The sequence below is a fragment of the Leucopleurus acutus genome, assembly GCF_964270905.1.
Source record: "Leucopleurus acutus genome assembly, chromosome: 3".
NCBI lineage: Eukaryota > Metazoa > Chordata > Mammalia > Artiodactyla > Delphinidae > Leucopleurus > Leucopleurus acutus.
In genome coordinates, this window is record NC_139145.1 from 142,543,089 (window position 1) to 142,561,194 (window position 18,106).

At 36.2% G+C, this 18,106-nt stretch overlaps 1 protein-coding gene across 1 annotated transcript in view; it reads left to right on the forward strand.

Moving 5' to 3' along the window:
• Positions 1–18,106, forward strand: part of LOC309960471 (5'-AMP-activated protein kinase catalytic subunit alpha-1) — a gene marked incomplete at its 5' end in the record, with an annotated part of 46,461 nt that overhangs the window by 21,737 nt on the left and 6,618 nt on the right. The window contains 5 exons of the mRNA XM_082837287.1: positions 5,980–6,121; positions 7,795–7,888; positions 11,902–12,046; positions 13,600–13,687; positions 15,446–15,670. Coding sequence (XP_082693413.1) covers positions 5,980–6,121; positions 7,795–7,888; positions 11,902–12,046; positions 13,600–13,687; positions 15,446–15,670 — 694 coding nt within the window. The remainder of the gene's footprint in view (positions 1–5,979; positions 6,122–7,794; positions 7,889–11,901; positions 12,047–13,599; positions 13,688–15,445; positions 15,671–18,106) is intronic.

Sequence of the window (18,106 nt, forward strand, 5' to 3'; positions counted from 1 at the left end):
TTGCAGGCTTTAGAGTGCAGGCTCAGTAGTTGTGGCGCACAGGCTTAGTTGCTCCGTGGCATGTGGGATCCTCCTGGACCAGGGCTCGAACCTGTGTCCCCTGCATTGACAGGTGGATTCTTAACCCCTGTGCAGAAGGAAGTCCCTTCTGCCCATTTTTTGATTGGGTTATTTGTTTTTTTAATATTGAGCTGCATGAGCTGTTTATATATTTTGGAGATTAATCCTTTGTCCGTTGATTCGTTTGCAACTATTTTCTCCTATTCTGAGGGTTGTCTCTTCGTCGTCTGTAGTTTCCTTTGCTTTGCAAAAGCTTTTAAGTTTCATTAGGTCCCATTTGTTTATTTTTGTTTTTATTTCCATTACTCTAGGAGGTGGATCAAAGATCTTGCAATGATTTATGTCAAAGTGTTTTTCCTATGTTGTCCTCCAGTAGTTTTATAGTGTCCAGTCTTACATTTAGGTCTCTAATCCATTTTGAGTTTATTTTTGTGTATGGTGTTAGGGAGTGTTCTAATTTCATTCTTTTACATGTAGCTGTCCAGTTTTCCCAGCACCACTTATGGAAGAGACTGTCTTTTCCCCATTGTATATCCTTGCCTCCTTTGTCATAGATTAGTTGACCATAGGTGCATGGGTTTATCTCTGGGTTTTCTATCCTGTTCCATTGATCTATATTTCTGTTTTTGTGCCAGTACCATATTGTCTTGATTACTGTAGCTTTGTAGTATAGTCTGAAGTTAGGGAGTCTGATTGCTCCAGCTCCATTTTTCTTTCTCAAGATTGCTTTGGCTATTTGGGGTCTTTTGTGTCTCCATACAAATTTTAAGATTTCTTGTTCTAGTTCTGTGAAAAATGCCACTGGTAATTTGATAGGATTGCATTGAATCTGTAGACTGCTTTGAGTAGTATAGTCATTTTCACAATATTGATTCTTTCAGTCCAAGAACATGGTATATCTCTCCATCTGATTGTGTTGTCTTTGATTTCTTTCATCAGTGTCTTATAGTTTTCTGAGTACACGTCTTTTACCTCCTGAGGTAGGTTTATTCCTAGGTATTTTATTTTTTGTTGAAATGGTGAATGGGAGTGTTTCCTTAATTTCTCTTTCTGATCTTTCATTGTTGGTGTATAGGAATGTAAGAGATTTCTGTGCATTAATTTTGTATCCTGCTACTTTACCAAATTCATATATTAGCTCTAGTAGTTTTCTGGTAGAGCCTTTAGGATTCTTTATGTATAGTATCATGTCATCTGCAAACAGTGACAGTTTCACTTCTTCTTTTCTAATTTGTATTCCTTTTATTTCTTTTTCTTCTCTGATTGCCTATGGCTAGGACTTCCAAAACTATGTTGAATAATAGTGGTGAGAGTGGACATACTTGTCTTGTTCCTGATCTTAGAGGGAATGCTTTCAGTTTTTCACCATTGAGAATATGTTTGCTGTGGGTTTGTTGTATATGGCCTTTATTATGTTGAGGTAGGTTCCCTCTATGCCCACTTTCTGGAGAGTTTTTATCCTAAATGGTGTTGAATTTTGTCAAAATCTTTTTCTGCATCTATTGAGATGATCATATGTTTTTTCTCCTTCAGTTTGTTAATATGGTGTATCACATTGATTGATTTGCATATATTGCAAGAATCCTTGCATCCCTGGGATAAATCCCACTTGATCATGGTGTATGATCCTTTTAATGTACTGTTGGATTCTGTTTGCTAGTATTTTGTTGAGGATTTTTGCATCTATGTTCATCAGTGATATTGGTGTGTAATTTTCTCTTTTTGTAGTATCTTTGTCTGCTTTTGGTATCATGGTGATGGTGGCCTCATAGAAGGACTTTGGGAGTGTTCCTTCCTCTGCAAATTTTTGGAAGAGATTGAGAAGGATGGGTGTTAGCTCTTCCTTTTCTAAATGTTTGATAGAATTCACCTGTGAAGCCATCTGGTCCTGGACTTCTGTTTGTTGAAATATTTTTAACCACAGTTTCAATTTCATTACTTGTAATTGGTCTGTTTGTATTTTCTATTTCTCCCTGGTTCAGTATTGGAAGGTTATACCTTTATAAGAATTTGTCCATTTCATCCAGGTTTTCTATTTTTATTGGCACAGAGTTTCTTGTAGTAGTCTCTTGTGATGCTTTGTATTTCTGCAGTGTCTGTTGTAACTTCTCCTTTTTCATTTCTAATTTTATTGATTTGAGTCCTCTCCCTCTTTTTCTTGATGAGTCTGGGTAAAGGTTTATCAATTTTGTTTATCTTCTCAAAGAACCAGCTTTTAATTTTATTGATTGCTATTGTTTTCTTTGTTTCTGTTTCACTTATTTCTGCTCTGATCTTTTTGATTTTTTCCCTTCTACTAACTTTGGGTTTTGTTTGTTCTTCTTTCTTTAGTTCCTTTAGGTGTAAGTTTAGATGGTTTATTTGAGATTTTTCTAGTTTCTTGAGGTAGGCTTGTATTGGTATAAACTTCCCTCTTAGAACTGCTTTTGCTGCATCCCATAGGTTTTGGATCATCGTGTTTTCGTTGCAATTTGTCTCTAGGTATTTTCTGATTTCCTCTTTGATTTCTTCAGTGATTTCTTGGTTATTTGGTAACGTATTGTTTAGCCTCCATGTGTTTGTGTTTTTTACGTTTTTTCCCTGTAATTGATTTATAATCTCATAGTGTTGTGGTCAGAAAAGAAGCTTGATATGATTTCAATTTTCTTAAATTTACCAAGGCTTGATTTCTGACCCAAGATGTGATCTATCCTGGAGAATGTTCTGTGTGCATTTGAGAAGAAAGTGTAATCTGCTGTTTTTCAATGGAATGTCCTATAAATATCAATTAAATCTATCTGGTCTGTTGTGTCATTTAAAGCTTGTGTTTCCTTATTAATTTTCTGTCTGGATGATCTGTCCATTGGTGTAAGTGAGGTGTTCAAATCCCCTACTATTACTGTGTTACTGTCAATTTCCTGTTTTATAGCTGTTAGCAGTTGCTTCATGTATTGAGATGTTCCTATGTTGGGTGCATATATATGTATAATTGTTATATCTTCTTCTTGGATTGATCCCTTGATCATTATGTAGTGTCGTTCCTTGTCTCTTGTAACATTCTTTTTTTTTTTTTTAACATTCTTTATTTTAAAGTCTATTTTATCTTATGTGAGTATTGCTACTCCAGCTTTCTTTTGATTTTCATTTGCATGGAATATGTTTTTCCATCCCCTCACTTTCAGTCTCTGTGTGTCCTTAGGTTTGAAGTGGGTCTCTTGTAGACAGCATATATATGGGTCTTGTTTTTTTTTTTTTTAAATTTATTTATTTATTTATTTTTGGCTGCATTGGGTCTTTGTTGCTGCGCGCAGGCTTTCTCTAGTTGTGGCGCACGGGGGCTACTCTTCTTTGCTGTGCATGGTTTTCTCATTGCGGTAGCTTCTCTTGTTGCAGAGCACGGGCTCTAGGCACACGGGCTTCAGTAGTTGTGACACTCGGGCTCTAGAGTGCAGGCTCAGTAGTTGTGGCGCATGGGCTTAATTGCTGTGTGGCATGTGGGATCTTCCTGGACTAGGGCTCAAACCCGTGTCCCCTGCATTGCCAGGCGGATTCTTAACCACTGCGTCACCAGGGAAGCCGTGGGTCTTATTTTTGTATCCATTCAGTGAGCCTGTGTCTTTTGGTTGGAGCATTTATTCTGTTCATGTTTAAGGTAATTATCGATATGTATGCTCCCATTACCATTTTCTTAATTGTTATGGGTTTGTTTTTGTAGGTCCTTTTCTTCTCATGTGTTTCTCACTTAGAGAAGTTCCTTTAGCGTATGTTGTAGAGCTGGTTTGGTGGTGCTAATTCTCTTAGCTTTTGCTTGTCTGTAAAGCTTTTGATTTCTCTGTCAAATCTGAATGAGATCCTTGCGGGGTAGAATAATGTTGCTTGTAGGTTCTTCCCTTTCATCAGTTTAAATATATCATGCTACTCACTTCTGGCTTGTAGAGTTTCTGCTGAGAAATCAGCTGTTGACCTTATGCGAGTTCCCTTGTATGTTATTTGTCATTTTTCCCTTGTTGCTTTCAATAATTTTTCTTTGTCTTTATTTTTTGTCAATTTGATTACTGTTTGTCTCGGTGTGTTTCTCCTTCAGTTTATCCTACCTGGGACTCTCTGTGCTTCCTGGACTTGGGTGGCTATTTCCTTTTCTATCTTAGGGAAGTTTTCGACTGTAATTTCTTCAAATATTTTCTTGGGTCCTTTCTCTGTTTCTTCTCCTTCTGGGACCCCTATAATGCGAATGTTGTTGTGTTTAATGTTGTCCCAGAGGTCTTTTAGGCTGTCTTCATTTCTTTTCATTCTTTTTTCTGTATTCTGTTCCTCGGCAGTGAATTCCACCATTCTGTCCTCCAGGTCATTTATCAGTTCTTCTGCCTCAGTTATTCTGCTATTGATTCCTTCCAGTGTATTTTTCATTTCAGTTATTGTATTGTTCATCTCTTTTTGTTTGTTCTTTAATTCTTCTAGGTGTTTGTTCTTTAATTCTTCTACGTCTTTGTTAAACATTTCTTGCATCTTCTCGATCTTTGCCTCCATTCTTTTTCCAAGGTCCTGGATCATCTTCACTATCATTATTCTGAATTCTTTTTCTGGAAAGTTGTCTATCTCCACTTTATTGTTTTTCTGGGGTTTTATCTTGTTCTTTCATCTTGTACAAAGCCCTCTGCCTTTTCATTTTGTCTGTCTTTCTGTGAATGTGGTTTTCCTTCCACAGGCTGGAGAATTGTGGTTCTTGCTTCTGCTGTCTGCCCTCTTACCATCTTGGTTTCTTTCCTGATTTTGATGGAATATTAATTCTCCACTAAGTCCTTAAGAAAGCATGTTTAGAAGCTAAATTTTTGGAGACTTTGTCTCTGTTGAAAAATATCTAAATTCTATTATAACCATTTATTATCTGGGTATAGCGTTCAAAATTGAAAGGTGATCACTTAAAATTTTTTTCTTATTTTTCAAAACAGAAATTACATGCTCATGAACCTAAATTTTAAAGGTTCAAGAGATTATAGAGAAAGTGTGTCTAACATGAGGGTGGTTTTTGGTATGATGCAACTGTTCTGTATCTGATTATAATGGTGATTACACCAATTTCTACATGCCTTAAAATCCATAGAACTGCACAACAAAAGAAACAAGTTCAATTTGTATGTATGATAGTTTAAAAAATGAAAAGTAAATTAAGAGAATTTAAAAGTACAAAAAGGTAGAGAGGGCTTCCCGTGTGGCACAGTGGTTAAGAACCTGCCTGCCAACGCAGGGGACACGGGTTCGAGCCCTGGTCCGGGAAGATCCCACATGCTGCAGAGCAACTAAGCCCATGTGCCCCAGCTACTGAGCCTGCGCTCTAGAGCCCATGAGCCACAACTACTGAAGCCTGCGTGCCTAGAGCCCGTGCTCCGCAACAAGAGAAGCCACGGCAATGAGAAGCCCGCGCACCGCAAAGCTGCAACCGGAGAAAAGCCCACACGCAGCTACAAAGACCCTGCACAGCCACAAATAAATAAATAAATAAATAAAAAGGTAGAGAGCAAAAAGAAGTTTCTTTCTTTCTCTCTCCCTTAGCCTTCCAGCTTTAAACATCTAAACATTCAGGGGTAAATCAGGCAGAATTGAAAGGAACTTGACATATATTCAGTACTATGTATAAAATAGATAACTGATGAGAACCTACTGTATAGCACAGGGAATAGTACTCAATGTTCTGTGGTGACCTAAATGGGAAGGAAATGCATAAACAGGGGATATATGTATACCTATAGCTGATTCACTTTAATGTACAGCAGAAACTAGCACAACATTGTAAAGCAGCTATACACCAGTTAAAAATGAAAAAAAGAACTTGGAACTGCGCAAGTACATTTGGAGAATGCTAAGATTACTACTCTTAGAATAGTTCTAAATATGTTATTAATCAAACCTGGCGCTAATTTATTAAAATTATTTCTCCTACAGTTGGCAAACATGAATTGACTGGGCATAAAGTTGCTGTGAAGATACTCAATCGACAGAAGATTCGAAGCCTTGATGTAGTAGGAAAAATCCGCAGAGAAATTCAGAACCTCAAGCTTTTCAGGCATCCTCATATAATTAAACTGTAAGATCTGATTGTATTAAATATAGTCATATCATTTTTTCATCATTTTTGTTAACCTTCTTAATCTGACAAGTGAGAAAGATGAGTGACATTGCTTTGGTCTGTTCCTGAGGGTTTTCAGATTTCTTCCTGTTCATGTATTTATCTAAGCCCATTCATGGTCACTTAAGCCTAAGTTCACATTTTGCCCTTGTGATGATCAGATGTTATCTTTCTCATTTTCGGGACTGATGCCGTTCTGATAGATAACTTTCAGTGCCCCTATTGCTGTAGAACCAACAATGATTTGCTAGTAAAAACTCCTGCCCTCCAGATTTCCACATGATATCAGCTAGCCTCACTAGAGACCATAAAGTAGGGTCTCCACTCCCCCACGCTGCTTATATCTGATAAAACAAGTAACACATCATAGATTTTCAGGAATCCAAATCCAAATAATAGAATTTCAGGAATCCGAATTTCAAAAGGCAGTAATATTACCATTGTTTTACAGCTGACAATTGTAGGATCTACAGTTAAGTTATTTACTACTCAGCTTTATTATGCAGGCTATAAATTAAAACCATTTAGGCTTTTGTATTGAACTGGTGACTCAAAATTTGTTTCACTCTCACCTCTTCTCATGTGTTGAGGTGCCATGGTTTTAAATACCATCCTTATGCTAACAGCCCTTAATATACATCTCCTGCTTTGAAACCTGTTCCCTGAATATGCACACTGCCTATTTTACATCTCCATTTGGGTGACCATGAGGCATGTGAAACTCGATCTGGCCCAAACTGAACCCTTTATTACCCTCCGGTGCCTGGTCTTCCTGGTCTTTTCACCATCTCAGTTAATATCAGTTCCTCAGGGCAGAAACTTAGGAACTAGCCTTAACTTTCCTATTTCTCTCACTTCCCAACCTCCATTCCATCCCTTCCTTCAAAAACTAAGATCTCATTCTAGTTCCTTCATTATCATCAACCCAGTGTGGGCCCCCTTCACCTTTCTCATGGACTACTGCAGTAGCCACCTGCTTTCACTGCCCAGTCAATTCTTCACATTGCTGCCATCAATTAAAGTTACCCTTTTACTTGGCCAGATCATGTGACTGCTTTGCTTAAAACCTTCAATAGCTTTCTTTCTCCTATAGAGTAAAAGCCAAAGCCTCATCATGACTTTTAAGGTTCTGTGTCGTCTGCTGTCCAGTTACCTCTTTGACCCCACATCCTGTTTCTCTCTCCCAGCTCACTCTGCTCTAGCCTTCCTACCATTGCTCAAATGCGCCAGGCAGGTTTCCTCCGGGGGCCTTTGCACTTGCTGTTCCTCTGCCTGGTTCACCTTCTTCCTAGATAATGGCATAGTTTGTTCCCTGATTTCCATTAGGCTCTGCTTAAATGTTACTTTATCAGAGAGGCCTTCCTTGAATACCCTGTATGAAAGATTTCCCTTAGTTTTGCTTTGATTCTCTTCATAGCATGTTCCACCACCTGAGATACTGTTTTTTATTTAGTGTCTGTTTCTTGGCTTCTGGAAAATAAACTCCACGAGAGCAGAGAATTTGTTTTGTTCCCTGCAGTTTTCCCAGCGTCTAGCACAGTGCCTGGTGTATTATAGGTGCTTAGTAAACACTTATTGAATGAATGAATATACATGTTTTAATACTGGTAGATAATGTTTTCTCTTACCAGGTACCAGGTCATCAGTACACCATCTGATATTTTCATGGTGATGGAATATGTCTCAGGAGGAGAGCTATTTGATTATATCTGTAAAAACGGAAGGGTAAGCAGTTCTGATTTAATCCTGTGTATATTTTGTAATTCCCCTGATCCCTTACTAGCGTCAAAATATCAGAAAGCAATTCTGTTAAGAGGTCTATTTAATAACCAGCTCCCTTAGTCATGTATTTGCCTAGAATCATAGACTATTTAGAGCTAAGAAGCATCTTAAAGATTATCTCCTTAGCCTACTTACACAGATATGGAAACTAAGAGTCACAGTTTATTTATTTATTTTTTAAAAAATTAAATTAATTTATTTATTTACTTTTGGCTGCATTGGGTCTTCATTGCTGCGCGTGGGCTTTCTCTAGTTGCAGCGAACGGGGGCTACCCTTCGTTGTGGTGCGCGGGCTTCTCATTGCGGTGGCTCCTCTTGTTGCAGAGCATGGGTTCTAGGTGCTTGGGGCTTCTGTAGTTGTGACATGTGGGCTCAGTAGTTGTGGCTCGTGGGCTCTAGAGCACAGGCTCAGTAGTTGTGGTGCATGGGCTTAGTTGCCCCGTGGCATGTGGGATCTTCCTGGACCAGGGATTGGACCCATGTACCCTGCATTGGCAGGTGGATTCTTAACCACTGCTCCACCAGGGAAGTCCATCATAGTTTATTTATTTTTATTTATTTACTTTTTATATTTTGGTCATACTCTGTGGCATGTGGGATCTTAGTTCCCTGACCAGGGATTGAACCTGTGCCTGCTGCATTGGAAGTGCAGAGTCTTAACCACTGGACCACCAGGGAAGTCTGAGACTCACAATTTATATATATGCTCAAGGTCATATAATTTATTAATGACAGAATTGGATTGAGACTCCAGAACTCACGATCTTTAGACTTTGCTTCTCGGGCATACAAATACTTTTAATATATATCTTAAATTATGTATGTAATGCTTAAAAAATATATTATTAAATACTTAAAGATCTAGGCCTTGCTAGTCAACCCTAGTCACATTTAAATTGCATTCATTTTTTGGTTTCAGAAATCTGATGTATCTGGAATAGTAAGAACAGGCTCCATGAAGGAGGTAGGAATTAGACTTAAAGAATTTAGAGTTGGAAGGAACTTTAGAAGACATTTTGAACAGTGTCTTAAGTTACAGATACAAAAGCTGAACATTGCCCCCTGCGCATACTTTTCCTTACACCCAGGGTATGTGGTATACAAAAACCTCTTTCTGGAAGAGCCATGTCAAGCACTGAGAAGCCAATTTTTTTCCCTCCCAATCTGACATTCTTTATATCATTCACTCATTTGTTCTATGTAGCATATCCTTACTTTCATCAAAATCATTAACCAAATTAATTTTGATTTTACCATTTCTTAACATGGTTCATTTCAATTTCAGGTATTCCACTTGTCTTTTCACTCCCCACTCCCTGCCCCCGCAATCCCGCACAAATATTCTGCCTAGAAAAATGGAAACAGACACAAATTGAATTGGCATCTTGCTTTCTTATCTTTTGTTTTTCATGTCTTAATCATTTTGCTTTACATTATGGGGATTTTCCTCAATTTTATCTGTTGCATATTAAAATTCCAGCTGTTTTTTTTTTTGTGGTACGCGGGCCTCTCACTGTTGTGGCCTCTCCCGTTGCGGAGCACTGGCTCCGGACGCGCAGGCTCAGCGGCCATGGCTCACGGGCCCAGCCGCTCCGCGGCATGTGGGATCTTCCCGGACCGGGGCACGAACCCGTGTCCCCTGCATCGGCAGGCGGACTCTCCACCACTGCACCACCAGGGAAGCCAGTTGTCTTTCTTTAAATAGCCTATTTTTTTTGTTGTTGTTCCACTGAGATAATAAATGTATCTGTCTGAGGATGACAATTAGTTTAAAATTTTTTTCTTCTTCTCTTCCCTGGATTGCTTCTGTACCTTCTCTTCTCCCTGCTCCCTGTTTTTTTTCTATTCATTTTATTGGTCTTTGTCTTTTGTGCATGACCCTTGCTCAGATACCTGGTGATTCTGGGTTGTCCACTCATATTTGAGAGTGAGATTCTAAATGCCAAGCTCATGAGGATGGAACTTGTTAATTGGTGGGCCTTCCCATAGGTTGAATAGGTACGGACCTGTTTGTTTTACTAGGAAACACCAAATGTTAACAATTACAAATATTTTTCCTTGGATCAGAAAGTTGCTCCAGAAGAAACCTTCCAGTTTCCTTGAGCGTGTTAGCTTAGCTGCCAGTGCTCTGCGAGCTAAATGGGGAAAGGCCCGCAAGCCTTACTGGTTAGTATGTTGACTTTCATTTTATCCCCATGTTTTCCTTCTGGTGCCTCATTCCTACTCTGGTGTCCTTGAGAACAGAGCTGGTTCAGCCTTATTAAAGAGTAAATTGTGGGTCTTATTCCCCAGTAAGGGTGAGCTTAAAACTTCTTTATTCCATCAGTTGTCCTGTTTTCAGTCCACTTCTCACTTCTACCTTCAGAAATTCCCCACACTTCCAATATCTAAGCCCTTCCAGGAGTCTGCGTGCAGATGAGTTTATCATTGATTTCCACCCCTAAAGGCTTATTAGATTTCAGCTTTCTGTGGTTGGCCAAGTCTTCATCACTGTTCATCTACTCTCTAGCTTAGTGACTCCTTGATTACTGCTGTCTGTTCTCTTGCTCTTTTGTCTTTATATGCTGTCATCTTAGTAATGTTTCAAGGAGTGGAGACAAAGGTTCCATCTGCCATGCTTAAATGGAAATATGCTTTGACTTTTCTAATCTTTCTTTGTAGACTTCCCCTCCTTGATCCTTTGTACTCTATTTATTATTAATAGAGTATAATTTTCATTTTTGTAGCCTATCTAGTTATTGTACCTCTTGTATTTTGCTTAATCAATTAAATTTTCTTCTCTTTCACATTTAGAACACATTCTTTTTTTCATTTAGTGTATTTGATATGAAGTTGTATTAAAAAATGAACCTATATTCTAGAAATAAAGGTATTAGATTGCTAATGCATTATTACTTTCTCTAGAGGAAGGGTATCTCTGAGTGCTTTGATAGTTTTAGTTTTGCTTTCAAAAGAAATTACTGGTTCATATTCCAGATTATCCACACCATTAAAGGTGTAGGAACCTGGTTTTAGAATGCTAACTTGTGACCTGTGGTAGAGAATTGCATATTAGAGTCCTTTGCCTAGAGAATTAATAGCTTATTTATTAAATATGACTTCTTGGGAGCAGGCATACCCAAGTAATGGCTTTCACTTATGGAAAAAACATCATAAAATAATAAAATATAGATAAATGGACAGAGAAGTTTTTAAAGAATATTTTTTAAAATGTAATTACAGCATAAGATGTAATTTTTCAGTAAGCATAGTAAAGATAAATGCTGTTATATTTTATAAAACAAATGAATTAAGGTTTTTCTTCTGTTAAAATTAAAACATCTTTTATTTCAGGAGATATGATAACATGGTTGCTTGCTAATTCATTAACACTGCTTAAATGTTGCTTTCTCATATAGTCCACAACAGTATTCCCCACCCCAGCATAACTCTTTGTGCCCTTATCCTCCTTTGTTTTTCTTCAAAACACTCTTACTCCTTATATTGATATTTATATGTTTATTGTCTGTTTTCTTTAACTAGATTAGGGCCTTTTTTTAATTCATTGCTGTATCTTGAGTGTCTAAAACAGTGCATGGCACATTGAAGGTATTCAATAAATATTTGTTAAAGGAATCAAGGATTAAATATTTGTAATTTACAGGAGAAAACATGCCTACTTTCAGGTAGAAATTGAAATTATTTGAAATAGTGCATGAGATTAGGTGAAACAAGTTATTAGGGTAGTCAAGAGAGTGATAATATTAGGAAGTTGAGTTACTGATTTGGGTTCTAAGACCCTCCTAGCATTTCCGTTTTATGCTGCCTATATCTCCTCCCCGTTTCAAAAGTATCTCATGAGTGAGGTTCATTTGGAAGGTTCCTTGCATCTTCACAGTTTTATAGGTTGGAAAATTATAGGTAGAATAATTTCTTTTGAAAGACACACATTTAAGTTGCCTCTCTACTTTTCTTAGCTGGATGAAAAAGAAAGTCGGCGTCTGTTCCAACAAATCCTTTCTGGTGTGGATTATTGTCACAGGCATATGGTGGTCCACAGAGATTTGAAACCTGAAAATGTCCTGCTTGATGCACACATGAATGCAAAGATTGCTGATTTTGGTAAGGATATTTTTATAGTTTCATATATTCATTATGTTTAACAAACATCAGTAGGATTCTTCAGATAACTTTTGCTTTTATATAATAGACTGAGTATCCCAAAGTAGCATATCCTCATCATTTGTCTATGAGCTACAAAAAGGAGTAAAAATAAGGAATTCTCTTAGCTTTATGTCTTTAAAATTGACTTTTATGACATAGGCAAACAATTTAAATTGGCAGCATTAGCGACATCACTTGAAAAGAGACCATTATTTGTGAAGGACCATTATTTAACTATTTGCTAAATAGTGTTATCAATAGAACACACTGTTTTCAGTGTGTTCTTCTGATCAAGTATGGAGCAAGAGGAAAGAGACTGGGCTGGAGTTATTCAGACTTTGAAAGCCAGAAGGCAAACCATATGAACAAAATTATTTTTAAAAAAAGAAAGTAAAATATTTTAAATAGAAAAGCATAGTTTCAGCTTGAGGAAAATTTAATGAATTTATTTTTCCATTATTTCTTATATAAATTGCCATTGACATTATTAAACCTGAGATAAAAATGAATATCTGCAAGTCTCTTTTTTAGTTTCATTTCAAATCAGAGGAGATACTTATATTTTCTTAAGTTTTGTATATGTTTATATATTTTAATCTATAGAGATTCACTAAATAGTGCCCAACAGCTCTGAGCTACTGAGTTTTTTTGTAACTGACTAAATTATTTGACTTTCTTATTCTTTAGTTGTCATTATTTTTTATACATTGTAGTTTTGAGGAGGCAGAGTTTTCTTTTTTTCTTTTTTTTTGGCCGCACTGCACAGCTTGCGGATCTTAGTTCCCCCACCAGGGATTGAACCTGGGCCACAGCAGTGAAAGCACTGAGTCCTAACCACTGGACCACCAGGGAGTTCCCGAGTTTTCTTTTTGTAGCAGAACTATGAAGGAACTTTGATATTAAAAATTATTATTTATTTTATTTTTATTTATATATATTTTTTTGCGGTACGCGGGCCTCTCACTGTTGTGGCCTCTCCCGTTGCGGAGCACAGGCTCCGGACGCACAGGCTCAGCAGCCATGCTCACGGGCCTAGCCGCTCAGCGGCATGTGGGATCTTCCCAGACTGGGGCACGAACCCGTGTCCCCTGCATCGGCAGGTGGACTCTAAACCACTGCACCACCAGGGAAGCCCTATTATTTTTTTTTAAAGAATCAGAATGGAGGTTAATAGAAACTTTTAATTTGGTTCTACATTTTTTTCTAGTAATTTCTATATTAATAAAACTTAAACATGCCCAGTTTATTCTATTAAACAAAATAACCAATAACTTAATATGTACTCATTAAACTCCAACAATGCACTAACTTTATATGTTGAAACAGATTACAGATTTTATGGCATAAAGGCAAAATATTTGGGAACAATAAAGACTACAGGATTCTATTGAAGCAAAGAAGAAAATGATGATTTATCACTTTAATGCAAACTCAATTTTATTGTTTAATGGAGTTTTGTTTTTATTTTTGTTCTTGGGAAATCTTGAGCAGTGGATTTTGTGCATTTTCAGGTCTTTCAAACATGATGTCAGATGGTGAATTTTTAAGAACAAGTTGTGGCTCACCCAACTATGCTGCACCAGAAGTAATTTCAGGAAGGTAGTGTTTGCCACCTCCTCCCCGCCCAATATATTTGTAATTGTCTTCTTTTCCTAGACTTTGTTAGTCTATAGTGTAATATTCAATTCTATTGAAAGGAATTTAAAGCTTATTTTTTTCTTATCCAGAAGGTATTCTATTTTAGGAATAAAACATTATAAGTGAATAAGGATTAAGGACTCCATTTATTGAGGAGGATGTTGGTTTGCAAGTCAAAATTATATTAGTTAGATGAGAGTACTCTCGTTTTTTCCCCTGGTGAAAGAAACTGAAGGTTTAAAACTAGCAAGTTTTAAAGGTGAGACATTAAAAACTTGAATAATACAGAAATATCTAGTAGTAAGAAATAGTGTACTGTTTGCTTAGATGAAGAATTAAAAGTGTAATGGGTAGCTTTAATTTTTCAGATTAGCTTTAGCTTTTACGATAACGTGCCTTGGGGAATTGGACTGAAGTATTGATAAAGTCCTCAGGTTTTATTTAATTTTCATTCTTTAAATCTTCTAGAGACTGAAATATTTTAAGAATTCTAATCTCTCAATTTACTAACCACCAGCATTGAGAACATGAGGATCTTAGTATAGGGCAGCTTTTCGGATAGTTTAGATGACAGGAAAATTTAATTTTTTGAAGAGTAACTGTTCTTCACTATACTACTGAAAGTGAAAACAAAGAAGCTAAAGTTTGTTTACTAGTTTTTATAATTAACTTTTAATAACTTTTCATTCAAACCATGTTTCTTTGTTTGAATGTCTTACATCCTGATTAATTTAGAATGCAGAAATCGAGTAGTATTTTCTTTCTATTTTCATAAGCTTGCTTGCCTAGACTGCTCAGAGAAATTATTTATATTTGTGTTAAGGCATGGTTATGAGTAAGGCAGAAATATCTAATTTTAGATTTATCAAGGTTCATCATTACCTTTTTATACTAACTTAATGTTTAAATTATTATTTCATGTGGGTTGTCTATTTGGGGAAGAAAACAATTTAGGACCTGGATACTGGGGGCAGTGTTAATTAAATAAACAAAAAGAAATGTAATTGTGCATATATGTAATGGGCCATTACTGAAGTCTAATTTTCCCAGTTTGGATAAGGTCTTTCTGTGAGGTCTAGATGTATGGAAACTTTTACTTTCAAAATAGTATATATTGATCAGTTCAGTAATTTATTTGACCAATTTAAAGAAATCCTTCCCTGAAGCCAGACTTTGAATGGGTTATCTAATTAGTCAGTAGCTAGTTAAGTCAGTGGGTTACAGTGTATTGCAAATAAGAGTTTCAAATCTTCTGCGAATTAGTTAGCTGGGCTTCATTCTACAGCCTCAGGCCCCTTTTACCTTGGTATGAGGTCTCGGGTTATTTCGGAGAGTGGCTTTAGAGTCAGAACATTCTCACTTGATGAAAGATCACTTAATCTCTCCTCTGTAACCAAAAAACAATGGTTTTAAATTCAGTAATAATATGTTTGTTCAAAGTTTGGCCCTATTGATTGGATATCATGAGGACCCTTGTGAGGTAGTATGGAGAGAATTTTAGCTATAGTTTGTAACTTAAAAAAATTCTTAATTTTTGTTTTCAAAGATAATACTGATAGAATTAGTATAGAATCTGTATGTGTAGTACACAGCAGTGACTTATAGAAACCATATTCTGACTAATAATTCTTTATGAAGTATTTATATTTAAAATGATTAATTGATTTACTCTTTAAGTTACTAATGATTGTTTAATCCAATTGATATTTCCTGTTACAGATTGTATGCTGGTCCAGAGGTAGATATATGGAGCAGTGGGGTTATTCTCTATGCTTTATTATGTGGAACACTTCCATTTGATGATGATCACGTGCCAACTCTTTTTAAGAAGATATGTGATGGGATCTTTTATACCCCTCAGTATTTAAACCCTTCTGTGATTAGCCTTTTGAAACATATGCTGCAGGTGGATCCCATGAAGAGAGCCACAATCAAAGATATCAGGTGATAAAGCAACTTGATTATCAGATCTAATAGTATCAGTGATATAAGTGAAAGAAAATTTTGCAGAACAGTATGTACAATGTAATCCTGTTTTTATGTTAAAAATAGTGTATAGACTCATTTATTTTATTTTGATATTTAAGAACACATACTAACCTGGCTGCTTTAGGGAAGTAAGATTGGTAGGAGGAAGGGCTTTCACTTTTTTGCTTTTGTTTCTTTATTTGTTTTGAAATTGTAGCAGTGAACATTATATTACTTTTTTTTTATTCCATACATCTACAAAGTTGCTTTAATGAAATTCTGAACACAATATTTTTTATTAAAGTAAATGTGTATACTATAACTAAAATAGAGGGGAATTCACTCTTAGCTAAGTGTTGTAATAATATATTTGGGGTTCAGTAAGGAAAATATAATCTCTTCTAGGCATTTCAAACAGGATAATATCTGATCAGAAAAATAGGTGCTTACAAAATAAGGTGGAGGAGTTAAAGTCAGAAGTGGGGGAAGGGTGCTTTGATCTGTCAGTTTTGTCACTCCTCACTAGTTCTTAGGACACCAGTAAGTTACTTTTTTTTTTTAACTTTTTTTAATTCAAACAGAAAGTCACAAAAATTATAATCATCCTCATCAGTTCACTCAGTCCCATGTAATTATTTTTCATCTTGATCTTTTGTTAGCACTTTTATGAATTCATCAGTTTTCCATTAGAGTTCTGAAAATGCTTATTCATTCAGTTCAGCAGTATAGTCAGTTACCAGAAACCTGTACTTGTCAGTGTATTACTTTTTTTTTTTTTTTTTTTTTGCGGTACGTGGGCCTCTCACTGTTGTGGACTCCCCCGTTGCGGAGCACAGGCTCCGGACGCGCAGGCTCAGCACCCATGGCTCACGGGCCCAGCCACTCCGCGGCATGTTGGATCTTCCAGGACCGGGGCATGAACCCGTGTCCCCTGCATCGGCAGGTGGACTCTCAACTACTGCACCACCTGCGAAGCCCAGTGTATTACTTTTTTTTTTTTTTTTAACATCTTTATTGGGGTATAATTGCTTTACATCAGTGTATTACTTTTTAATTTAAAAAAAGAGCTAATAAAAAGGACTCTGGTTGGGTATTAGATTTGGTAGTGATTCTTTAAGATTTTCTATAGTATGCTTCGTGTTTGACTTTTACATATTCTCATGGGGACTAATATTTTTTCGTAGTAAATTTCTGTGTTGCTATTTGAGTTCTGATCTTATAAATTATTGTATTTTCCCCTTTTGTTCATCTCGGAGTGAGAAAATTTTAATTCAATCAATGACATGTTTGTTTTTGTAGTAGTATACATTGAATTACATATGAAATTACTGTTTTGTAGGTAAAAAAGTCCATCAATTTTACCAGTTGCATATGGTTCCACGGAATAGTTTAAATAAGGCAAAAGTGATGATGACAAATCTCCTTCTCAAATTTGGGCAGGTCATTTCTGATGAAGATTTTTTAAAAAACTGCAAACTTTGTTTCTTCTACCATCATTTTTCTTTCCTTTTTTTCCCTTATGGAAATTTCTCTTTTGGTCTTCTAACGGCTAGACAGCACACTTCTCTGAGATGGAGGGCGAAGGAAGAAAGAAATCAGACGTATATCTGGGAATAGTAAAGAAGAAAGCATTAGGATAATGAAGAAGAAAGAAAGATCATATGTAGAACTTAAAGCTTGATTCCTAAAATAGATAACTAATAAGGACCTACTGTATAGCACAGGGAACTCTACTCAATACTATGTAATGACTTATATGGGAAAAGAATCTAAAAAAGTGGATATATGTATATGTATAACTGGATTCACTGTGCTGTACGGCAGAAAGTAACACAAGATTGTAAATCAACTATATTCCAATTAAAAAAAGAAGAAAAGAAAAAAGCTTCATTCCTTTCCATTTACTCCATATGCTGCAGACTAGCTAAAAAACAGACTGTGAGTGGCGGGGCATGACTTTACCACTAGAGGAGAAGGACTAGTCATTCTGTAAAATTTGTATTTCAGACTATCTTAGTGAGAGGTGCTTTTTCTTGTGTTTTACATGTTTTTTCCAATTTAAATGAAATATGTGACAATTGGAAAAGACTTAGAAAACACGAAAAAAATTAGAGAAGAGAATTAAAGTGATTTTTAATTCCATTACCCGGAATATAATCATTGTTCTTTTGGGTGTTTTCCTCTCTTAATGTTTTTAGTTTTAGCATATTTTTTTTTACATAGTTCAAGTCAAAAATATCCTTTTATATATGAAGTTAGGAAATCCTCAGTTCCTTCATTAAAATAAGGGGATATTATCTTCACAGAGTTGTTTGAAAATGAGGTGAGATAATATATATGAAGTGTTTAGCCCAAAATCTACCACATAGTAAGCACTCAATGAATAACAGTTGTCTATTTTTGTTGTTGTTA